The sequence below is a fragment of the Pteronotus mesoamericanus genome, unplaced genomic scaffold, assembly GCF_021234165.1.
Source record: "Pteronotus mesoamericanus isolate MK-2021 breed Mesoamerican mustached bat unplaced genomic scaffold, CSHL_Meso_final contig_1018, whole genome shotgun sequence".
NCBI lineage: Eukaryota > Metazoa > Chordata > Mammalia > Chiroptera > Mormoopidae > Pteronotus > Pteronotus mesoamericanus.
The window spans coordinates 3658218-3684358 of NW_026555002.1; the positions used below are offsets into that span (position 1 = coordinate 3658218).

At 46.1% G+C, this 26141-nt stretch overlaps 1 protein-coding gene across 5 annotated transcripts in view; it reads right to left on the bottom strand.

Moving 5' to 3' along the window:
- Positions 1 to 6084: 6084 nt before the first annotated feature.
- GIGYF2 (GRB10 interacting GYF protein 2) overlaps positions 6085 to 26141 on the bottom strand; it is a 107793-nt gene continuing 87736 nt past the window's right edge. For all 5 annotated transcript variants that reach the window (XM_054571454.1, XM_054571447.1, XM_054571471.1 and 2 more), the window contains 7 exons: positions 21929 to 22051; positions 18938 to 19147; positions 18601 to 18803; positions 17332 to 17486; positions 15635 to 15840; positions 12785 to 12932; positions 6085 to 7892 (listed from right to left, as the gene is read on the bottom strand). In XM_054571454.1, coding sequence (XP_054427429.1) covers positions 7825 to 7892; positions 12785 to 12932; positions 15635 to 15840; positions 17332 to 17486; positions 18601 to 18803; positions 18938 to 19147; positions 21929 to 22051 — 1113 coding nt within the window. In that variant the 3' untranslated portion in view covers positions 6085 to 7824. The remainder of the gene's footprint in view (positions 7893 to 12784; positions 12933 to 15634; positions 15841 to 17331; positions 17487 to 18600; positions 18804 to 18937; positions 19148 to 21928; positions 22052 to 26141) is intronic.

Consider the following 26141-nt stretch of genomic DNA (forward strand, 5'->3'; position numbering starts at 1 on the left):
AGTGTGGGTTAGCAGTTATGAGACCACGTTGGTGTATTCGAGGACTGAGCAAATAAGGAGATATATTGAGGACAATGGGAGCCAGTGTCTCTCTGCTGGAGGGAGGAGTGACCAAAACGGAAGGAAGAAAGGTGAGAATGGACGCTGTGCACCGCAACTGAAGGTATCAGTGAGGCCTCACGGGGTGCGGGGATAAGCAGTCACGACGTGTGGACACACACGTGCATGCATGTCTACACACACTGCCCATCTGCGGAGACACCCCACCAGCAAGAAGCACGAGCAGTGCCCGGATTTTGGTTCCTGGATACCATTCCCCACAAAAAAAGGCACCACAGCTCCTTGGAGAAATGGCTCCCAAACCTGCAAAAGGCCCAGGTAATGGATGATGAGCTTAGAATATCTCATGCCAAAGGAAGAAAGCGCTCCAAGAGTGATGGGGACACAGCAAAGCACACAAGCCAAACCGGCAGGGCTCGCACATGGACCACCTATGTGTGAGAGGGGACCAGAGTATAACCTACGTAGTGTGTTCATGAGCGTGCATGCGTGTACACATGGAAAGTTCACCCTACAGCAGAACGCTGACTGGTGAATGTAAAAGGAAAGCCTGGCACACATCTCAGCAAGTGTGCAAGAATCACCACCAGCTCTAACACTAGTGGGTTCAAGTTTGATGAGGTTCTGGATGTTCACATAACCGCAAGGTGTCCCAGAGAGAGAAAAATCAATGCAGCGCAGACACTTGGTGGACAACACCTTAACCACGTGATTCAAGTGAGTGTCACCTGTGAGGACTCGAACTGCCACGTGCACTGAGGACGTAACATCATCTGTAATTGTCCTGCCCAAGTGCATAACCTCAGCCAAACACTGAGAAAGCACCAGGCAACCCGTGGGCATTCTACAAAATAATTGTTCTGCCCCTTTAAAAAAATGTTAAGGTGCGAAAGGCTGAGACAGAGAAATTATTGCAGGTTAGAGGTGACCCAGGAAATACGACAACTAAATTCAGCAAGTGATCGTGGATGGCACCCTGTCCCTCTGTTTTTCTTAAGAAAGACATTGGCAGAGCAATAGGTGAAATGCGCACAAAGCCTAGGTCTTGCCTCACAGCGCTGCATCGCCCGTTTCCTCATTTTAATCACTGTACTGTCGTCCCGTAGAAAATGTCCTTGTTTCAAGGTGCACACCCTGAAGCTCTCAGGGATAAGGGATACAATAGCTGCAGCTACCCCTCAAATGGTTTATTAAAAACTTTCTGAGCATCATCGAGGGTGCAGTCATTGAGAAAAGTAAAACGTGTGGCCGAGTGCTGGCCGTCAGGGACTTCGGTGAAAGGTCGTGGAAGCTCGTGCTACCGTTCTGGCAAGTTTTAAGTCTGAAATTACTCAAAACAGAAAGTCACCTCCCTCCTCAAAGGTAGTCACAACGTGCCAATGACTAAGGAAGCAAGAGACCTAAGTGATGATCATCGATGAATGTTAAAAATGCTGCATGAATGATCAACTGAACTTTTCTCATGGGATGACTCAGCTCGTAGCAACAGAACCAATGATGAACTTTGACGTTAAGTAAAAACGGGACCACCAGACAGTATCGCCAGCCGGTGGGACTCACGTGTACAGCGGGGTGTACACCATGCCACCAATGAAGTGTTCTTGGAAGGGGAGGGGAGGACGTAAATTTTGTCAAGCTTCTGGATTCGACCGCTAATGACGGAAAATGCAGGGAATTGAACACATCGACATCATAGGATGCCCCCTCCTGAATCCCGAACATGGGATGCTCTGTGGACAAAAAATTCAGTTCTCTCAACTCCTTTCCTTTAAAGGGGGGGAACTGACGGTGTCTGTTTCTTGATGGGAACGCATGCTTGAGGCTTCATGTCACCAAAGAGAAGTCAGAAAACCCATAGAAGCATCTCTGTCCCCTACATGAGCGCAACATGCTTCTGTTCTGAGGGGCTCTGCTGAGGGAAAACTTCAAAGTGTGCTTGTCAAGCCTCAGCAAGGACCCGCAACGAGACGACAAGCACCAGCAGGAACCTGCAAAGGTGGGCAGAGCACAGGCACAGCCACCTGCAGTCAGCAGGTCACAGCTGAAGGAGACCGCCCAGCCAGCCGGGCCACCGGAGGGGACTCCCCACGTAGCTGCGGTGTCCAGCCTTTTGGCATCTCTGGGCCACATTGGAAGAGTTGTCTTGGGCCACACATTAAATACATTGTGACATGCAATCACAAAAGAATCTCATGTTTTAGGTAAATTGACAATTTTGTGTTGGGCCTCATTCATGGCCACCTTGGGCTGCAACTTCCCAGGCTGGAGCCCACCCCAAATTAGAGATTCCAGGACGCGGAGCTCAAGGGTCTGACCTTAGTTTCACGTTTCTCAGGTGACGCGGGCGAACCCCCTTGCCCGACAGGCAGGGAGACTGGGGCCCACGGACAGAACAGGAGGGGCTGGCTAACGGGGAGGCTGGCGGCGCTGTCCGGTTTCCAGGACCACGCCACCTTGCCTCCGAGGAATACTTCACGCTAATTTTAAGACGTGTAAGAGGAAGGGTGTCCCTATTTAATATGCTCTACTGTGCCTCCAGATGAAGTCATAGGCTCCCTTCTCCCTTGCAAAACAGTCTATGAACGGAATTTATCAAGCATTTATATGCCAGGCACTGTACTATGCAACTGCACTTTTAAGTTACTGACCCCAACTGCTTGGTAGTTCACTGTCATAGATGGGGGAACAAGTGAGCTGCCTAAAGTAGGTGCTGGGGCCAACACTCAGATCTGACAGCCGGCCTCTAGGACCTCCATTCAGGACGCCACCCACAGGGTCACTCCCCAGGGTACCTTACAGGCACTCACGCGCCAGAACCCTACATTCTGTATAGAATCGGGAGGTGCTAGACACAGCAAGGCTGGGCCCTTGGAAACGGCCCTGGGTTCCTGTTCTGTGTAAAAATGGAAACCAGCCCTGGCCGGGGTGGCTCAGTGGTTGGGCACCTTCCCGCAAAGTGAGGTGGCCAGTTTGACTCCCGGTCAGGTCACACGCCTGGGTTGCATGCTCAGCAACCAATTGTTTCTCTCCCTTTTTCTCTCTCCCTAAAAATAAATTTTAAAATCCTAAAAAAAGAAAAAAAAAAGGAGAAAAAAAAAAAGAAACCAGAGCCTGTTCTGAGCCCCTTCACTGGAAAAGCCAGAGGTCCTCAGTCCACAGGTCAAATTGGGGTGTCTGCTAGGATTCCTTTCCCGTAGTGAACGTGCACAAATTCCCCTATTCCACCCTCCCCCCGCCCTCCCCCAACCCCCCGCATTTCAAAACAGAAGACAGAGGAGAATGGCTCACAGTGGAAGCAGAACCACAATCACACTGGAACTTAGGTGGCAAATCACTCCACCAGAACCCCGCGCTTCCAGTCTTCCCTACGCCTAGTGGTAGCTATGTATCTGCACCCGGCTGCTAAGACTTAGGAGCTGGGTAGGGATCCCAAAGCAGCTCCTCCACGGGGACTGGCTGGGCCGTTGGACATGCTCCTTTTGCTTGACCCGCTCCCTCCTCTTACCAGGCACATGGGCATGACCGTTGCTGCTCTACCAGTCACCTGGACCATGAGGGACCTTGAGATTGGAAACCACCATCAGGATGGCGAACAGAAAGAACCTGGGTCCCTGAGCCACCACGCCAGCCTTGGACTAATGACCTTCAGATTTTCACTTGAGAAATAAACTATCTTGGTTAAGTTGCCACTACTTGGTCTTCTGTTACATGCAACCAAAACCTACTACTGCCCCACTGCCCATTTTCAGGACCCGTTTCTCATGCTAAAAAAGGAAGTCAAAGATAAAAGCAGTTTGTGATCAAGAGAAACTAATCTGCCACACCTTCCTCAGCCACAGACCAACCATCAGAGCAGGAGCCCATCTCTCTTGCTTCCCTGCAGAGGTGCCGCTTCTCCCATGCCTCTCCCACGCCGTGAGCCAAGGCTACCCTAGAGCGCAACTCCTCTTGAAGGCTCAGGTTCCCAGGCCTGAACTGACACCACCTGTGGCTGCGTAGGTCCGTCCTGCCCCGGGAGTCCCACTACACCAGTAAGACGAACACTGCACAGCTGGCTGCTTCGAGGTGCCCAGGCCCCATGCGCCCGGCAGACACAGCAGCTCCCTCACCGCGGGTGGCCTGCTCTCAGGCAGGACCAGAGCCACCCTCCAGAGATGGGCCTCCTCCGCTTTGTCCCAATCAACGCAACAGTGGCAACGTCAGCCTCGGTGGTACCCTGCCTGTGGCCGTGCCATTCTGTTCAGGATGTGCGCCTCACGGCTCTTCAGGCGAAGTTCCACTTCTCTCAATGGATGCCCAGGAGAAACAGGTTCACTTCACAGTAGCACTTCCATTTAGTCAGTCATACACAGATTTCCAATTTTATTTTTAAAGACTTGATTTATTTTAAGAGGGGAAGGGAGAAAGGGAGAGAAATATCCATGTGTGAAAGAGACAGCGATCGGTTGCCTCTTGCATGCCTCCTACTGGGGACCTGGACCACAACCCAGGCATGTGCCCTGACCAGGGATCAAACCAGCGACACCGGTTTGCAGGCTGAGCTATGCCAGTCAGGGCAGACTTCCCATTTTTATTAATCACATAGGAAGGAGCATTTCTATATAAATACATTTTCATTTCTCCATGTGATCAACTTTAAAAAAAAGTATTTAATACCCACTATATAATACGTATTTATAAAATGGTTGCCCTGTAAGAAACTCATTATTAAAATCAAGCCAGAGGTACCATTATCTGCCCTAAAATTACAAAGAAAAAACCACCCCTCCACCTGGAGCTGATGAGTTCAGGCGCGAACTCGTTCCGCGCAGCCGTGGCCCCGAGTCTCTCCACCCCCGGCACTCCCACAGCGCGCCCCAGCACTCCTGCCACCGAGGCGGCTGCAGGCGTTCCCAGCCCTACATCTGGTGGGCTCGTGACTCCTTTGACAGAACAGTGTCTCAGAAGTGATACTTTGTCACTTCAGCCTGGTTCTCTGGGGGAAGACAACTGCCACATCAGAAGGCTGCCCACCCTGAAGCTGACACCTGGAGAGGACGTATGTGAGCTCCCACCCAACAGCCAGCATCAACCACCCGTCACGGCGAGCCCTGCTGGCCCACCACCATGACCGAGCCCGCCCGAGCCCGCCCGAGCCCGCCCGAGCCCAACACCCGAGCCGGCGAGAGGAGACGAGGTGGAAGAGCTGCCCCACTGAGCCCTTCCTGAAGTCCCGACTCACAAACCTACCAACCAACCGAGCAGTGGCTGTAAGCCAGTCTGGGAGTAACTTGTTATGCAGCAACAGTAACCAGAGCACTGACTGTTCTGGGGAAAAGTTTCCATACGTAAACTATTTTGTCTGGGTAAATTTTTAAAATCTTGAAGTTAAAATAACTAGAAGCGAACAGTGTACAAAGCAAGTACTTCAAAACTCAGGAAGTGGTTCGGGTAACTTGCAAATACACTTATAGAAAGGAGTAAGAGTGTGACAGCTGGAAGTGAGAGTAAGCAAATCAAAACCTGAAAAAGCAAGCAGACTTGAGACAACTCCTAGGGCTGAGCAGTTTCTTTCCACCAAGTGGGAAATTCCACAGGGAGGAGCAAGACTCCTGGTTAAGTACACGGAATGTTCTGTAACTAAAATGACTTTGTTCCCTCTAATCTGCCTATCCTGCCCCTTCCTTAGTCTCTGAACAAGCGCACAGTAATCTAGTTTGGAAGGTGTGGGCAGGGTCTGGAGCAGCACATTCAGGGACGTGCGTCGGTGGGGTGAGGGCAGGAGACACTCACAGGTCAGCAGAGGGGGAGAGGCAGAGGAGTAAAGCCATTCGAGCAAACTTACCCACTTACCTCAGCCTCTGTGTTCTCAAGTGAAGAACCGGCTAGCACCGCACAGCCTGCCGGAGGGAGCTCCAGCTGCCTCCAGGTCAGGGGCTCGTGTGTCTGGAGTTTTCCATGGCACCGAGAGAGCAGCTTCGTGCTGAACGCAGCCTCGGCAAGGCGAGTACAGGAGGTGAGCTCAGAGAGAATACCACCACCAGGTTTTATTTAAGTTCTTTTTTATTTTCCTCCACACTGGCAAAAGTTCCGAGGGAGCTTAAAGTTTTGTAAACATTTTAACTATTCCTCTTCCCCACCCCCCCACTTTTGAATTTACAAAGCAAAGGAGATCAGGAATCCCAATTTTAAATGGTTCCCCATCTCCTCATGCTGTTTGATCCAAAAACTATATACAAGTTTATAGCAGTCTCTGTATAGTTATTGTACATGTTTAGGAGGGGGAGAGGCAAGGAGGAGTAGGGAGAATGGTGATCCAAAAGAATAAAAATAGAAACCAAATGTCATCACCCAAAACCACACTGCTCTCAGAGCAACCCCAGCCCTCTGCAGGCAGTGACGACGGAAGGAGAGAGCTCTTCCGGGGCCGCCCACAGCGCTCCGCGCACAGGGACGGACGGTCCAATGGCTCCGGACCAAAGGGTGATTGGCAGTTCCAGCGATGTTCTTTGGGGGACCGGCGGAGGCAGGAAGAGTACTTGTTTATAAATAGGGCTTGACTACATTTCTACCTGAAGGGAAGGGGTGTTAGAAGGCCATGCCCAGAAGCCAGCACCAGACTTCTCTCCCGCTCTCTCCCATCCCCTCCATCCCGCTGCATTCTCCTGTATAGTGGTTTCATGAATGAAGATCTCACAAGATGGTCAGGTTTTGAATGTTCTCTTTTCAGAAAAGGCAAGCCACTTGCCATTCCAGAATCTTTAAACAAAACCTTTTCGGGGCCACGGCAAGACACACACACAATGCTCTGAGGAACCAGATGAAATTTCGGGCTTTTATCTGATGTAGAAGTTTATCCCTATCCAAAATGAAATTATACAAATTCATACATATGGTAAAGATCCTAGCTGCCTCTTAAACGAGACAAATTTTCAGCAGAAAGGCCCAAAAACAAACTGGTCCTAGTCCTCTGAAGTAAAAATATTTATGGGAAAAATCCGTTGTTTTTTTTTAAGAAAGAAAAATTAAGAGGAAGTCCCTCTCCCAGGCCACAGGGTCTCCTTCGTCCAACCAGGTTGGAGTATGCCAGGGGAGAAGTCAGCGTGCTTGGAAGTCACTACCTAATGAAGAAAACACGAGTCCTTTCTCCGAAAGGATGCTCAGAAAGAACAGCGAGGGGTGTGCAACATCAAACCAATCCGATCTAAACTCCACCCGTCTCAGGGCCTCTTTGATGCAATCCCAAAGCTAGCAATGCGACCTGCAGACCGCAGCGTGCTGCCTGTCTCTGCCGGACGCTCAGTCACGGTCCACGGATGATCTGCAGCCAGCCAATGTCTGTTACCATTAACTCTCTTCACGATTGCACCAGTTAGACCCCTTGCCCTTACTGGGAGGATAAAATGAAGAAGAAGAAAAACAAAAGGAGAAAAGCAACAAAGGAAAGTAAACTGCTACTGGCAGATCCAACACGCTTTCTGGGAGGCAGCAGATGAATCACGGCACAGTGAACATGTGCTGCCCAGAATGAGCCTCGCTGGAGAGTAACCCAACTACCACCCCAGAGACACAGGGCTCGGTCCACGCATCTGCAGTCTGAGGTGCTCACCAGCAAAAATGGTTTAAAGAATCTTGGACATAAAGGGCTAGAAGAAAAAGCCTGAGATGATCGGTTCTGTGACTTGTTGCAGAGTGACAGAGTAAATGGTGAGTGAGTCTTGTGTCCAAAGGTGGAGAATCCATGGTCAGCAGAGAGGAGAGGGAGGCCAGTCCACTGGCAGGTGCTCAGTAGTCATCCAAAGTCTCGATTTCACCCATATTGAGTCGCTCCGACGAAGCATTGACTGAAAACCCTGCAGGAGAAAGTTGGCAGTGAGTGACCACACCCAGACAACTGTGTGTCCAAGGCGACAGGCTACAGTTCCAGGCAGCAGGCTGGCAGCGAGTCTCTTGTTTTTGAGCACACCATAGGGGCAGTCAAGGGAAGGAGAGGAAAGGAGGATAAAGGCCAAGGCAGCGGTTTTGTTTTCTACCCTTCCAATGACAGGCTCATTTTATTTCCTAGGGTCCTCATATAATTTAACTAGGGAGAGGGGGAAAAAAAGACAAAGAAAAACCAGCACCGCTGCTTAAACAGAACCGCACCCCACTGCCTCAGGGAACCTGAGGGGAACTCCGAGAGGAACCCGAGGCAGGAGAGCGTGTTCGGGCCGCCCACCCCGGCCGGCCCCTGGGGCGGCGGTGGCTGGAGTTCACTCAGAGGTGCGCCTTGGGCGCAACGGGGAACGGGCAGGAGCAGCACCTGCGAGTGAACACTCTCCTGTTTCAGCCCCACTCTTTGCAGGGCACCACGCCCCTTGACTCAATACACTCTATCAAAGTTCTGGCCAAGAGCTTCTGCCATTCAGAGGTAAGAGGCTTCAGGGAAGACCCACTGTGAGACCCCTGGAGCCCTCAGATGTTCTTCCTGTCACACAGTACACACCAAAGACAGATTCAAGTACTTTATTCAACTCCGTTGCAAGCAGGCCTGCAAAGGAAAGGGTTTCAGGTAGCAGTACCGACGAACCGAAACAGGGGCCGGTCAGAAGAGCCGTACTGGCACTCGAAGCAACTGGTGCTTGGCAGTCCTCACAAGCACCACGGGCAGGCAAAGCCTAAAGCCACCAGCCACACACATGCAGTGCTCCTGTAAACTCCGCAATCAGAGATCAATAAAACGAATGATTCACAGGCCCTCTTTGGAAGAAGTGACTCACAGAAAGCTTTCAGTTCGTCCACCCTAAATGAAATCCCAACTGTTTCAGCTGTTATTTGAATATTAAAAAGTAAACAAGCTAGGCTCTCCAGTCTAAAAGCAGTTCTGTTAATGTTTTTTTGAGTTTTCTGCCCCCTCCTTTTTGTTCCCAATGTTCAAGTTTTCAAACAAACACACATTTTAAATGTACCAATAATAAACAAAAAGTGCTTTACATAATAAAAACAGCTTAATTATATCACATTCTTGACTCAAAAATATCATGATTTGAAAACATAAACATGCCTATTTATTAACCAAGGAAGCTGTGGTACAAGCTGCTCAAAAGGCCTAACACTGGGAGAGGCTGCGACTCCAGACCCAAACCTGAGCTCTGCCCGTCAACTGTGATCCCATAACCCACAAGACGTTTTTCCCTTAAAACATAATGAAAGGCTTAGTGTTCATATTTTAAAATAACGGTTTAATTAGGTAAGTATAAAAACCTAAACACCAAACAGTTTATGAAATGAGCTATGACTGACTCTCTTCTGAAGCAGGTTTTTCTTTGACTTCACATGTATCTCAAGAACTGATGAAATGTGACAAAAACACAATAACGAACTACATGTACTGTAAGCTCAATAAAATGCAATAAAATGAAATGCAATAAAAACAAAATTATTTTTAATCATGAAAAGATAGGAAGAAAGGAGAAGCCTGGAGCCAAAAAAAAAAGTTAACTATTTATTGCTCTAGTATGTACATTACTAGGCTTTTCACAGACATGGCCTCATTTACCTGTCAACAAAAAACCAGCCCTGGCTGGTGTGGCTCAGTGGACTGAACACCAGCCTGTGAACCTAAAGGCCACTGGTTCGATTCCCAGTCATGGCACATGCCTGGGTTGCAGGCCAGGTCCCCAGATGAAGGCCTACGAGAGACAACTGAGCGAGATGTTTCTCTCCATTAAAAAAAACACTAAGGTGGGCACTTCTCCCCATTTGATAGGAAGGAAAACTCAGACACCATGAAACCCAAAGGTTACATTCTCAGGTGCAGAACAATTTCGCTCGCACAACTTCTTTAAGGTCTGACAGCCTGCTCTTAGAGGCAGTGTATGACTGCGGGCAAATGGTTGTGTGTGTGTATGCAGTTGACCCTAAACAACATGGGTCTGAATTGTGTGGGTGCATTTATAGGAGGATTTTTTCCCCCCAATAAACAAGCAGTCGACTCTGTGTATCCCAGGGCTATGCACCTATGAATGGAGCCAACCCAGTACTTCTGACCCACAGTTGGGAATCAGTGGGCGTGTGGAGGGCTGACTGTATGCACTGACCTGAGACCTGGATTTTAGTGTCCATGCCCCCAGGTCCTAAAACAAGTCCCCCACAGAGAGTGAGGGATGACTGTAGTTAACTTTGGGGAGTCAACGTTATACGTGAATTTCTGCCTGTGCAGAAGGTCTGTACCCCTAACCCTTGTGTTGAGCAAGGGGTCAATTGCATTTGTCATATCCAAGTATGGGTCCTGGTGCACAATGGCAGTTACTAGCTCCCAAATCTAGAGGAAGACTAAATTCAATTGAAGGTGTTAAAGATAAGAAGGGGCTCCCTTCTGATGGTGTGTTTTAGAAGCACAGTTCTCTTTTGATCAATAACTACTTTTTCAATGGATACTTCTCGATCAAATTAAAACCTGTTTTTCCACTCTGCACATGGGTGGAGTTCCAGGTATTTGTAACTGGTGGATATTTATTAATTTTCTTAATCTGTAAATCAGTAAGGCACAAACAAACTAAAAACAATAATGTATCAAAGTGAGTAGGTAAAGGGCAGAAATTAGTAATTATCAGAAAAATTTCCAAGGAGATTTAGTTGAACAGAAATTTTCATAAAATAGTCCAAGTAAGAGACTACCCAAGCGAATTTCCTCAAAACTTTGTTGAATTTTTTTCTCCCCCTTTAAGATATATAGATTTCTTAAACTCTGCCCCTAAAATGACCTCTGATTCCCCTATAGGACATTTTTAAGTCCCTTTCTTTTTTAGGTCTGTAGCAAGAGACGGGGTGAGATCAACAACTTAATCCAAAGAGGTTTGCCTCATTTTCTTTCCTTTAAAAAAAAAATATTTTATTTATTTTTAGAGAGAGGGAAGGGGAGGCAGAAAGAGAGGGAAAGAAACATCAATGTGTGAGAGATACATCGACTGGCTGCCTCTAGCCTGCAACCCAGGCATGTGCCCTGACTGGGAATCAAACTAGTAATGACCATTTGGTTTGTAGGCTGAGCCACACATGCCAGGGCTTTACCTCACTTTCAAATGAATCTTTTCCCTGACAGCCTAGCCCTTAAGTGCCACAGCTAAATAGCAAGGGCTTCTTAGCTAGAACCCACAAGCAGACTTTTTCTTTTTTTTTTAAATCCACACCCGAGGCTATCTGTATTGATTTCAGAGAAAGAAAGAGAGAAACAGTGAGTGGTTGCTTCCCATCTGTGCCCTGACCAGGGACTGAACCTGCAACCTTACCAACTGAGCCACTTGGACAGGGTCCTCACAACCAGACTTTTAAAAGCACTTTTAAATCTATGTCCACCTATTTTGGTCAAAACTAGATAAAGTTTCAGACTATTCCATCCACCTTAACATCAACTTTCAAGACAGGCAGAAAAAAACAATTTCACCAGATCTCTCTGTTCCTAAAGCGAGCTTTCAGGTATGAGTTCCAAAGGGTACTGCTCAAAGGTAAGTTTTTGTGTGGACATTTTGTTTTCTCCAGAGCAGGAAACCGCTGAAGCCAAGCAGGCACTCTACCCAGGGCAGGGTGGGGCTGTCCCCTCCCTCCTGCTGTGCTTACTGGTTCTCTCCCGCAGGTCTCTCCGGGGTGCGGGCTGGGGGACTCACAGCCATCTTCCACACTCAGCTCGCCCACCACTGAACACCCTATCGTTTCCCCGGAAGCCTGCTCCACTTCACAGCGCTCACCGTTTTAGCAAAAGCCACTACTACTATCCTTCCTGCTGCCCACACCTGCCGTCTCCTTGTCCAGCCAAGTCTATCCCCCAAGTTCCTCAAATTCATCGAACTGCTCCATCTCCAATGCCCGAATCCTCTCCCAGGCCACCAGTATGTTCCACCTGGTCTATCCTGCAGCCTCCTAACTGGGCTGCCATCCCAACCATGCCTTCATGACAGCTACTGTACATTCGCAGAAGGAGGGTAAGTTTAACTTCATCACTGTACGTACGTTACTGGGCTACTTTAAGGAATACAGGCATCCCGCCAGCTCTCCCCATGCTGTTTATTACTCCATCAACGCCGTGCCCCGTCCTTCCCGTCTATCTTTCAAAGCCCAGTTCAGGCGTCACCTTTTCCATGAAACTGCCTTGTATGAGGACGCTGGTCCTCAACGCAAGACAAGATCAGCTGCTGTGACACAGAAGAGTGGAGAGAAAACAGGATGGCTCTGAAACCCCCGCCGCAGCGCTGATGGCTGTGTGGCTCTGGGGACTGTCCTAAGTCCTCCAGGCTGCGGTTGGCTCTCTGGTCAAACTGGAGCAGCATCTCAATAAAGCAGTTATTCTGAGTGGGTGGCAACCAATACCAGTTCTTTTCTCTGAATACCTGAATGGGTTTATGGTCAAGTTTCCACACAAATCTGCATTTAAGTTTGTCAATCACTTATACAGTCTCCATTAGCATTATTTTCCAACTAAACTGAATGGTCTTATAGGGAAACTCATGTTAGGTAGGAAACAGGCTTTCGAGTTGAAAGTACCGTACAATCCAAGTCCTTACAGTGCAGGAGGCACAGCTCCCGCACAGAGATGCTCGGTTAGTACCGACTACTTATTTTGAACTGGTTAAAAAAATTAATTTCGTGTAAGAATTCTTTTCCTTCATGAAAAACATCCCACCAAGGGACTCATATGATAACTGTTACCATCCACATTCCCCCAGGCCCCAGCCCCCAGCCCCAGTCGAGACTGCAGGCCTGTGCTCACCTAATAAACTGGGATCTGCGCGGACCATCTTCTGTTTTTTCTTCTTCTTGCCACTCTGCACGGCCTCAAAATTGGATTGTTGGTTGTTGCTTTGATTGGTCTGAAATACTGAATGGAGTGCACTGTGGTTCATCCCCCACACAGAGTCCTGTGAAACAAGATAGGACGGCGAGGTCACACTTTGCACGCAAGCTTGGTCCACCCTGAGAAGAGAGTTGAGATCTGCTGCCCTCCTCTTATCACCTAGGAGTTTCAAGCAGAAAGCCCACCACAGACTCTGGTAATAGTGAACCCAAGGCAGCCCACCCAGCCACGCTTTTCCTTAACTTAGACTCAGAGGTCCCATTTAAGTGCCATGTCTCCACAAGCCTGTCCTGGTAATCCCAGCTGTCACCCTGCTATGACATCACAGCGGCCCTAACCTCTCAGTATACAGAGTCCATACCACCCGCCAGGAAATTCAATATTCAGCAAATGAAACCACCCACAGACCTCTGCACTCCGGAAATGTGCACCCGTCAGCTACTCCAAGTGGAACGGTCCTCTGTTCCCTGGGCCTCAGGACACAGAGAACAGGCTGTAGACCAGCTGGCACCATGCTACCAAAGTTCACGTCATGTACTTTATTTCTAGCAGCAATCCCAGAAGGAATCTAGTCTTAAGATGTTATCCATATACTTTCTACCAAGTGGTTAAACTATGAAATGGTCTACCAGGTGTTCACACTGACTTGTTGCTCTTGTTGGAGCAAATTTATTTACAACAGGGATCAAGATTCAATGAGCCAGCAGAAGGCGGGTACTGTAGACGGATGAGCCTGGCTGTGCAGTGCCTGGACTTTCACCTGCCTACTGCGGCACACAGTCAGCCACTGCACAAGTACAAAGAGCCTTCTGGATGGCTGTGCAATGCAATGTCTCCCCTCTTCATTCCTCAAACAGTCTTCCTAGTGCTGTCTGTGAGTATATCCTTCCCTTCCCTTTAGCTGATCCCTGTTAGCCCAACTTCCCAAATGGATTTTAAGTACCCTGCACATCTCTGTATCTTACATGTCCCCAGAAGTGACCTATAAAACAAACATTATCTTTAGAGTTATGCGATTTAAAGGATATGAATATTCTTAAGCCTCTCCCTAAGCTTTGCCAATTCCTCTTTCACAAAACTTGCACAACCAATCCACATTATTCACAGATTCCACACCTGTGAATTCACTCCAATAATCTGCCCTTATCCATGGCTTTGTTTTCTATGGTTTCAGCAGTCAACCATAGGTCAAAAACATGACATGGAAAATTCCAGAAATAAATAATTCGTAAGTTTCAAATCCTGCGTGCTGCTCTGGGTAGCGTGATGAAGCCTTGCACCATCCCACGCAGCCACCCTGTGCCCAGCACACCCCTGCTGTGCGCCTGCTCCCTGCCCGTCAGTCATCCAGGAGCCACCTCAGCGACCCAACGTGTCATCGGAGACACAGATACCACATTCGCGTAACTCTTAGTATACTGTATTGTTTCCATTATTTTATTATTATTTTATTCTAATTATTCTAATCTATTTTATTATTGTTGCTAATCTCTTACTGTGACTAATTTATAAATTAAGCTTTATTACAGATATGTACATACAGAAAAAAACATAGTATATTTTGAGTTTAGTACTACCCACAGCTTCAGGCATCCACTGGGGGGTCTTACAACATATCCCCCGTGAATAAGGAGGGGCCGACTGCACTCACTATAATTTATTTGCAACCCCCAAATCAATACTAGCAGTGCTTTTGTGGCCCTTCTGGACAAGCACGTGCATGGGGCAGTGAGCCGTCTGAGTTGCCCAGGACACACCCCCAGGTGAGGCCGATCACAGCAATGCTCTGCCTTCTCGTCTCAGCTCATAGGGTAAACCACCATCTTTTTCGGCCTATGTAGTATCAGGTTCTTCATGGTTTTTTTGTCCTTTTTGTTGGTGATTTCACTGTTTAAAATAGCCCCAAGTGTTAAGTGCTGGTTAGTGTTCCTGAGCACAGCGAAGCTGTGAGGTGCTTTACGGACAGCACGTGTGTGTTGGCAGGGCCTCGTGTAGACATGCGTTAGGAGGGCTGCTGGCTGTGAGTTCAATATTAAGGAATCAACAATACACGGTGGGGGCCAAAGAGGGCTGACAGTTGTACAAATAATAAAATAATTAATTAACACAAGAATAAACTTTCAAATACTCATAACTGTAAATCTACTTTCCAACTCCTACATATTAAGTAATGCATACCAAAGCAGAAACAGATAAAACAAGATTACATACTGAGTGGCTGACAAAAATGTTGTGAGCAGAGGTTCACAGAAAGCTAACTCTATTTCCCCTAAAAGCAGTAATTCAGTATTCACTGATTCAGTGTTGGCAGCAACTTTACAGAACACAGCTACTATGAGTAATGACAACTGATCGTACCTATAACATCTCCATCAAAAACGTAGGAAATTGTCAGGACCAGGTAAAGTGGGTACTGAACACTGGAGATTCAACATTTGTAGGTTTTAACTATTCAAAACCAAATTTACACGTCTGTGGCAAGTTGGAACTTGCAATCTGACTGAGGCACGTACACGAACCAAGAATAATGAGGCTGGTGGTATGCCTAACAGAGAATGAATGGTTATACTTGCTATTTTGAGAAATTCATCAAGGTCTCTGGATATGTAATTTTAAAATACAATGTCTACCACATTTAAAAAAGGTTTGGTCATCTGATGTACAAAAATGCTACCCGTTTTCCTTTTCAGCTCTCTGGCTGCTCAGCAGGCGAAGGTGTGAACAAATGCTCACGCACAGGGCACTGCACTCAGCGCCACCACATACCTGCTGCGGCGGCTGCGGCGGCTGCGGTGGCGGCGGCGGCTGCTGCTGCTGCTGCTGCCGTTGGCTGGCTTTCTGTTTGGCACGGCGCTCGAGGAACTGCTTGGCAAACTCCTTGGCCTCAGAGGTATCTCCTAAATAGGCCCTAATATAATCATGGACCTCATACGGAGATTCTACTTCTTTCAGGAAAGAAACAAATGTAGGAACTGCAACATGAAAGGGGAGAAGAAATAAAGAGTAATAATGAAATACCACATACAAAAAAAACAGCTTCAGTTTTTAATATACTGCCACACCAACACAGATATTGATGACAGAAACTTAAAAGGTATGTAGCCATTGTCCTAAATATTCTTTAATCTACTTCAGAAATTAAAAAACAAACAACAAAACACTATCACTGCAATGCTTCAGATCATGTGAGATAGAGTCAAAGAAAGACATACCACACATGCTTAGTTCCACTAAATGTTATGTCGATTGAAAGAACTGCTTGCCTAAGACTGAAGTCATTTGGGGATTCATTTTTTTCCTTAAATTCAAACAATACTTAAGGTGCTATGATGAGTACCAGGCACCGCGACAGATATTAGATACAGCCATACCCTCTTCTCATGTCACCGAGGCATCATCATAGGTTTAGAGAGAAATTACACAGTGTGGTGTAGGAGAACAGCACAAGTCTCAGGGTTAGACAGACATGGGTTTAAATCCTATAAGGTTTGCTGGCTGTGTGACCTTGATGAGTTACTTAACCATTCTGAGCCTCTGTTTCCTAATTTATAAATGAGGAAAACACCATCTACATTGTAAAGGTAGCTTATAAAATTGCTGCAAAAATTAAGTAACTAGGATAACATACGTTAACCCCTAGAAAGTGCCTAGCACGTGGTAGGTGCTTAATAGATGGTAGCCATTCCTATTATTTACTATTGTTTTCTCTGGCTCTTTTAGGACATTAGATATTATTTCAATGTTGCAAAGAACTGTGCAATCCTTTTTTAATGCTATGTTTTTAAAGATCCTTGGTTTTAGACAAGACATCAGAGGTGGACTGGTGCAAGATAGTCTATATGCTATGGGAATCCCCCACACCAAGCTGACCAGTCTCTGGTCAAACATCTCGAGGTAAGGGAGGGACTCATTTCTGCATAAGGCCGGAAATTGTCTTTGTGAACAGCTAACAATTAGTGAGTTTTTCTTCAAATTGTGCTGAAATCTTTTCACTTCTCTGTAGTGGTCCTAGCTTTATCCTACACGAAATTATGTCTCCTTGCTCTGTTACACAACTCCTACCCCACCCCCAAAGTCAGGAAGGGAAGAGCCCAAACATCACCTCAGCCTTCTCTTGCCCAGGCTGGCCTCTGTCCCCACCATGAAAGTCACCTTCCTTCAGACTTGGCCTAGCTGGCAAGGTCCCTCATAAAATGAGCAGTATAGAACTATGACCACCCTTGTCCTATACATCGTAAGACAGCGTGAGATAGCATTTACTTTTTAGCAACCTCTGATGATGGATCTGAGCATATTAATACAGGACTTCTGTCAAAAACATTAGCATATATAATACAATTAAAGAGCCAAGTTCTTACAGCAGGTACACGACTTGACTTCCATTAGATCATTCCAGTCTGCCAACCTCCTAGTGGGCCCTATTCTGCCATCCCACATGCTGGATTTCCCTTCCCAATTCTTACCATCCAAGTTATTTGCCGTATTAAGGGCATGAAGCATCTGTTCACACCACTGGGTAAATCCATCTTGGGCTTTATTTACTCCCTGAAAGAGCTTCAGCAACTTTTCTTCTTCTTCTACTTTCTTATTCTGCCGGTTAGACACACCTACAGATTTACTAAAGCAAAACAATAGGGCGATATTATATTCCCAGAAACTGTTACTATACGATTATACTACAACACCATAAATAATGTCTTGGCAACACTGGATGGCTATCAGTAATCCAATGCTTGGCTCCAAAAACTCGAATATTTGAATTTGTGTTGAGGTAGAGGTTAGTCAATACCCCCTTAAAATCTAGACTCAGGGAATACATTCCAGTTTGTGAATATAGGGCTGCTTTTCAGAGGCGAGATTAAATTCTTCCTTTGTGTGCTTTGTTAAGTTTTTAATTTTGCTAAGCCTCAGTTTTCTCATCTGTAAAACGGTACTAATACTTTTCTGGGTTATCATAAGGAATAAAGATATTGTACACAAAGGCCTAAAGCACAGGGCTCTATGAACTGGCAGATATTTAGCATCCTATTCATAATATCTTAGACCCTCGATGGAAAAGAAACAATCTGACACCACTACCATTTATTAAGTAGCTGCAATGTGCCAGGCACCTTACTAACTACTTCACGTGTATTCATCTAATGTTTACAACTACACCCATGAAGTTGTTCTAATTATCTTCATTTTACAGATGAGGGAACTGAGGCTCAAAGAGGTTCCCTCTTGCCCAAGGTCACACAGCTAATAAGTGGTAGTGCTGGGATTTTGGTTCCTACAGTGAACACTAAACCCATGCTCATTGAACAACACTGTATATTGAGGAAGGAATGATGGAAGATGAAAGGTAACTGACATAAAAATCAACAGGTTTAAGGCCATTACAGGGGTCTTTATAATACTCACTTTAGTGTAAGAAACTTAAACATATATATTCAGAAAAAAATGCTAAGACCTAGAGACTACCTTGGAGACATGTTCAACAACAACAAAAATATACTATTCCTAATATTTATTAAGTGGGCACTCTATGACAGGCAATGCAGGAGCCCCTAGTGATAATACAGATGTTTCCAGGGGGGAGAAACCAATCACCACACTAAGACCTCACGTGCTCAGACATGGATGAAGTAAGCAGAAAATAACCACCTTCCCTAGCCACCCACTACCCCAATCTCGACACACCACTTCCCCCAACCCACCAAGGAGCAGAGTTTGATCACTCTGAGCCCTACCTGAGGCTGGCGTTTTTATTTTTGTTTGCTGAATTCCTAGGCCCCACCTCTTTCACGGCGTCATCCCAGAACCCCAGGTTGGAGTTTTTGCTGTCAGCGTTACTCCAGATGCTGCTGACGAGGTCGGATGCCCACTGGTTCGGGGGGCCAGTGTTTACAGAGCCCCACACAGAATTCCCCATGCTGGTGTGCAGGCTGGAATGCTGTGAAAGAGAAAGAGACAAATGATCACAGTTAGTATTTAACAGGTAAAAACAGAGTCCACCGAAGTCAGAAGAAATATGTATGAAGCCCATGCACCCATGCAGAGAATGACGGCTTGGGAAAATGAACCCACCGTATTATTCCGGGTTCTGTTTGGTTGCTGGTGCTGCTGCTGCTGCTGCTGCTGCTTCTGCATTTGCCTGGCTTCTTCCTGCTGTATCTCCAGAAGTGACTTTGCAGTGCCTGCAGGTTTGCTGACATTCCCCCACCCTGAGAGTTTCTGCTGCTGTTGCTGCTGCTGCTGCTGGATAGCTTTCATCAATTCCCTCTGGTGGCGCCTTTGCTGTTGCACAAAAATTGAAGTCAGCTCAGGATTCCAATTTTAAAAATAAGTTACAAATGTCCAGTGTACTAAATGGAATGCAAAAACATAGTAACTATACCAAATTGAACACCTGACAGGGTTAACTCCTTTGCTGCAAATAAAGTCAAACTGTCAAAGCTACTAAGAGGAAATAAAAAGATCAAATGCAGAATTACTTGTTAAAAATTAAGCAGGGGTTCTGGTTAAGCATAGAAATGAAATACACGTTTACTTCCTAAAGCCCTATCAAAATGATAGAACAAAATATTTTTAAAAGAACTGATTGATTGATTGATTGATTGACTGACTGACTGAGAGGGAAAGGGCGGGAGAGAAACACCTGTGTGTGAGAACATCAATCTGTTTCCAACCAGGGACCAGGCCCACAGCCCAGGCATGTGCCCTGACCAAAACAGGACCAATGACCTTTTGCTTTGTGGGATGATGTCCAACCAACTGAGCCACACTGCTGAGGGCATAAAAAATATTTTTAAAAAGCACAAACTCATAAAGACAAAAAGAACAGAATAAAATTTAAAAGCTGGAAAGCAGGCAAACAATGATAGTCAATGTAGCACTCAACAAGTTGAATCCTAAGTAAAGGAAGCTCAGAAACAAGCCAATTCATACAGAAGGCTTGGGAAAGAGGTGTGGGCATCTCAAAGACAGGAAGGCTGGCTGAAAGTCTGTAAAACGCAGTGGTGGAAACACAGGCTACCTTCCTCTTCCTAGCAGAAAACTGAAACTTTCCTCTCGGCAGAGGCTGAGCCAGACTGGATCGTTCTATGGGGAAGCTGACCCAATAAAAGGACATACCTACAGACAGCAATGGATGAGGGCCTCCCTAACAGAACCACCCAGCCAGAGACAGCAAAGCCCACCCAGGTGTTGTACATACCAGAACCTCCAACAAGCTTTTTTAGTGCCTTATTCCTAAACATGAACAAGAGCCCAAGATCAACAAACATCTGACATAAGCTTCTAAAATGAAAGCCAAATATCAAACCAACCAACCAACCAACCAAACAAAAAATTCAGTGGAGACAGAAACAAAACAGGGGAAAATAGGAGCTAGCTTTTTAAAAAGCTGTCACCAGTAAGTGATATTCTTAGAGAGGTAAGATGAAACTGCTCCAAGAATATCAATGAAACAAGAATAAGAGCCCATAAAAAGAAAATAGAACCAAATTAAGGACTCAGAAAAATTTAAAATGATAGCATACATTAAAAGTTCAATAGGAGGACTGAAACATAATACAGAGGAAATGCCCCATCAAAAATAGATGGAAGGACAGAGATGAAAAACTAGAATAAATATCAGAAAACCACAATCAGGCCGAGAGAGAGCAACATGCAACTGACAAGAACGCAAGAAAAACAGAAGAGCTGTGCAGCAAGCCAGGAACATCCAGACTTGAACAGGTTAGAGGATCCTGGGAAGGACAGTGCTCACATGGGTTTCCCCACGTGAGAAGTATCTATTGAGTGACGTTCATGCCTTTATAGAGTGTACAAAGACTTAATGGTTCAAAAAATTTAATCAAATAAAAATACAAATGAGACAATCAATTAACTTCTGAAAAACAAAAGGAGGAACAAGATCTGTGATTCTGACTCTGAGTACCACTATTATTATTTTCCATTCAGCAGAGACCATTATGGAACAATTTCTAGCCTGGGAGGGAGATGATATATTCTGCTGTGCACTCATTTGTTGGTAAGGTTTCAAAAAAATGATTTCAGGGTAAGTTCAGTCTCTTTCTCTTTGAAAAGGGTCAGAAATAAGGTGATTTTAAAGATGAAGAAACATTTTAACCTAGTGACGAGGTCAAGCGCACCACACAGTGAATATGCACGACAGCTCCCACTTCTGTGTACCCATGGCCTTCAGTGAACGGCACCACCCAGATCCAAAGCGACAACGCGCACTCTCTAACCTCCACCCGTATCGACACGCAGTGCTTTCTCAAAGACTCTGCTGCCCTGTGTTACCTTTTCAGAGGCCTTCCCAGATTGCACCAGCTGCAGCCAGACAGTCAAGTCACTGCCACTAATAACTTTCTTTGTCTATCTCCTCTCAACTAGAGGTGTAGCGTTATAAAAGCAGAAAACTGTCTGTTTTAGACTCAGCTATATTCCTAGACAAGAACTCTAACTCAGCGCTCAGCAAACATGAGAGGGCTGGCGGGCTTGAGGGCTGCGGCCCCCAAGGGCATGCTGAACCCAACCATTTCACTGACTCATTTTCTCTTCTGTCAAGAACTGCATGGATCCTCCCCACCTGCCCATTTCGTTCGCTCTTCTGTACCTTTCCTATCCTAAGATCCCAACTCACCATTACTACAAGATACAGACTCTTCACAAGCAGAGGCTTGATTTCTCATATTGGCATATTTCATGATTTTGTAGGCCAGTCAGAAAACCCAACACTCTTAGACAAAAATGTATTCTGCATTCTCAAAAGGCTATCTGCATAAAACTCACCCACAATTCTAAAACACCCATGAGCTACTCTCTTAAGAGCTACAGTAAAATGTTTAAGATAATCAGACATTTATGTTATCCAATCTTAATGTTATTCCTGTTAGATTCTTCTTATTGGCTAGAATGAACAAATTACAAGCTAAAGAGTTTAATAATGAACATGCAATTCAGAACAATCTGACAGTAATAATTACCTTCATTAACCACTAACCCAGTATGCACTCTAGTTATTCTGAAGCACCGTTGGACCAGACCACGCTTACTTTGGAAATTTACCTCTTCCCGAAGCTGCCGTTCTCGTTCCTCTTCCAGTTTTTGGATTTCAGCCAATGACAGCGTTGCCTGGGACTGACAGGCTGTTGTATTGGACTGCTGGCCCCACGTTGAAGAAGAGGGAAGCTAAGAGAAAAGGAAAGCAGAAGAATGCATGAGGAAATGATGTGCACAGGAAACAGAGGCAATAATGTATCATGTACAAGCAGAACATTTAGGTTTCCTCCTTTTACATACTAGTCTCCCAGTCAGTTGGCTTCTTTTACTTAAATTTTTTGTTACTCCAAACCTAAGATTATTTTAAAACAATTTAAAATAAACACAATACGCTTTTATTTGCAGTACCATTTGGGGATTGCCAATTTGTTGTATCTAGCTAGCACTGACATATTCAACAATATACAGACATTAAGGAAAACGAGTGAACAAAAAAATCACTAGATTTTTTAATTCAAGGAGACAATAAAGGACATGACATGCGACTTCCCAGTCAAAGGGTCAGGGACAAAATTTCTGAAGGGAGAGCAGAGGCGAACAGCTAATGGACGATGCCAGCCACAGCTCTCAGTCACCACTAACCAAACTGTAGCTTCCAGTCATGAGCACTGAGCTGCTTTTCATCAGTAATTCTACTTTCCTATCCCTTAAAATTATGGACTAAAATAGAGTGTAACTATCTGGGTTCTGAATACTTTACCATTCTCAAAAGCTTGATTATTCTAAGAGAATCCCTTGGTCTCCCAGGCCAGAAAATGATGCACTTTAATTGTAAGACATCATATGAATCTTAACAACAAAAAACAAATCAAACCACTTAAAATGTTTAATAAAAATAATACATCAATGTGGATCAAAATAAACACAATGCTGCAACACCCCCAAAACAATGGCTCTACAGCAGAAATATCTCAAGTTCGAAAAGACAGGACAAGGGTGTAAACAGTTCCAACTGTCACTGACATTACCAAATAGCTCTCCACATAAAAGGTGGACATGAGGAATCAGTCCTTAATAACTTTTGGCCAATATGATAGATAGTAAGAGCACTTCTCTCAAAATGCACCTGTGCTGTCCTGGCTGGGTGGCTCAGCTGCTTGGAATGTTGCCCAGTGCACCAAGAGGTGGCGGGTTCGATCTCCAGTTGGGTATGTACTGGAGGCAACCCACAGAGGTTTCTTTCACATTGATGTTTTACTCTTTCTTTCTCTCTCATTCTCCGTTCCTCTTGCTCTACAATCAAAACATCCTCAGGTATTTAAAAAAAAAATGCACTTGTTCTGGGGGCGGAGGGGTACATAGGGAAACAGAGAGAAAGATGGGCAACTAGGTAAGCAAAGTTGAGCACAAACACACGCTTTATCAAGATCAAACCAGGCACATCTCAAACCTGGCAGCAACACCTGGGAGGACCTGTAAAAATGTCGAGGCCCTGGCCCCACATTTGATGAATTGGAAGAGCCAAAGGTGAGGCCGGAGAATTTGCATACTTTTGTAATTCTGATGGGGCCAGCCAGCCAGTAACCACTGATGGCTCAAATTCCAGTGGAGGCCCTGGCCAAGTAGTTCTGCGGGTTAGAGCATCATCCCGATACCATATGCCAAGGTTGCAGGTTCAGTCCCCGTTTGGGGCGCACACAAAGATCAAACAATGAATTCATAAATAAGTGGAACAATTTGATGTCTCTCCCCCCCTTCCTCTTTCTCTCTCTAAAATCGGTAAATAAAAATTAAAATGAATAAATAAAACACAGTAAAATCCCAGTGGATGTGTCACCCTATACCCTATCATCTTCCACAGAACCTGGGCCAGCACAAGGAAGAGATGCACAGCCTCCTGACGTGGCCTATTTCCCTTTCAGGCACCTCTGAGATCCTCCCCACTGGAGTTAAGGAGGACAAATCTAAGTCTTCCGACAAATGTCTGCAGACAGCTATCGGTTTCCTTAAATCTTTTCTGTGCACAGCAGGTCATATCCCATAGTTCTATCCATGTTACTTCATTTTCCGGTTCAACCAACATCCTGTACAGCCTTTGGAGAACTGCAGTTTATCAGCCATGCTTTTCAGAACAAACCTCTCCCAGACTGGCAGTCAAAGAGTAGGGAATGTGACACGTTTTGTGCCTCCTGAAGGACCACTGGGTTTTGTTGGGGTTTTTTTTAATTTACTTTTTTCTGCCCTGACATTGCTATCTCACTCCCAACACTTTTCTTTTTAAAGATTTTATTTATTTATTCGTACAGAGAGGGGAAGGAAAGGAGAAATAAATGGAGAGTAACACTGATGTGTGGTTGCCTCTTGCATATCCCCCAACTTGGGACCTGGCCTGCAACCCAGGTCTGTGCCCTGACTGGGAATTGAATCAGCAATGCTTTGGTTCGCAGGCCAGCACTCAATCCACTGAGCCACACCAACCAGGGCTGAAAATTATTATTTTTTAATTTAAAGATTCTGGGAATGCTCCCAAGGGAATACAGTAAATGAAACATTTTTTCAAGAAAATCTGCTACAACTCTGTAAGAACAGAGTCTGTGGTACTTGTATCAAGACCACTTGCTCCCTCCTCCTCACTCAGCCAGACAGAAACTCGACTCCAGATGGGTGAAGCCAGGAACACAGGCCTCCCTCTGCCCCTCTGCCCCTCAGCTGCCAGTTCACGGACTGGCTTCCGGAAAAGCGCGTCAGCATTTGTCCCCTGACCCGAGCTACCTGGTGCCAAGGCTAAGCCACAGGAGACTACAGCTGGGAGGCGGGGGCCCCCTCCTTCTGCCTACCGCTGCTTGTGAACGGAAACTACTGACTGCCTCTGCCCTCGCCTGAAAGGCCACCGAGCCACCAGGAAAGGCAGGCCAAAAAGACCTGAGGCCGCTGCCCCTCCCTTGAGGGCTCAACTCCTAAAGCACAGCATCACTCGGAGTGCAGCCTACCACTCTACCCAGCCCTAGAGCTGTGGCTCAGATTTCTGCTGGGAGTGGAGGTGGGAGGAACAGACTGGTGCAGAGAGAGCTCCTCCCCAGGGAACCGGCTTCATTTGCAGCCGCATGGAGAATGAGTTTGAACCTGAGAGCACTTCCCAATGAAAAAAAGCAGCGAAGGTCAGTGTGAATGGCAACTGGGAGGAGATGGGCAGATTCACTGGAGACACAGGCTAAACTGTCGGCTACTACTTAGTCTCAGAAAACCAAGGAAAAGAGCTGAAGAAGTCCCCCTAGGGTCAGAACAAACCTCAAATACTGACCTCAAGAAGTAGCTCTTCAAAGAAGCCAGAATTTGATCGGATCTGTATGGATCAGTATGGAGCAACTGATGCCCCAGGGCATTTTTGAGAACAGAGCAATCCAGCCGGCAATGAATGAAGCTGAACAGCTGCCCGCGGGAGATAATCAAAGAGGAACCTGCCCAAAACAAGGCTGCCCCAGAAAGAGGGTGGGCACACCCAGTACTGGGTCCCCAGAAGGACTGCAGCACCGGCTTTCACACTGGAGAGAGTAAGAGAGGGTGGGACTTGCCTTACTAACCCAGCCAGTCACAAAACAAGTAAATAATGCCTAGGGCCACCTGCCTCTCACCACACTACATTCTAATTTCCTGTTATATGTCTTTATCCTGGGAGCCCCTTGAAGACAGGGGACCCCATGTAAAGCTATGCAGACCCTGCTATAAATCTGCTCATCCCTTTCAATTAGTCCAGCTTCATCAACACTTCTGCTACTTTCCCCGTCACTGAAGGCTTGCTGCCTACCAGCCACCCTCGCTTCTGCACTGGTCCCTCTGGTCCAGTCACCACGCCTTGCTGATTGCTATCAATACAATTCCATTTCTAGTTGTTTTCCTGACCACCACCATGCTCCACTGGTCTCCCTGTCTTCACTTTCTATTATTTCAAATAATGCTCTGAGTGCTCATAAAACAACACTGTGTACATTATCACTTCAATCTAACGTACAGGGCCCCCCCACCCATCCCACAGTCAGCGGCATTTCAAGCCCTGTATGACAGCTCCTACTTACACAAATGTCTGTCTCCTGCCTGAATAAGGCTGGGAGCTCACTAAGGGCAGGTGCCTTCTCTCACCGACCATTTTCTCAGCACTGCTGAACCACTAGAGTAGACCCTCCAACGTTTACTGAGCTGCATTCAACTTATGAACCAAAGAGATTTATTTACTTCATTCTGCCTGCATCACTGCTCGTGCTCTCTCCTTTTATTTATTCCT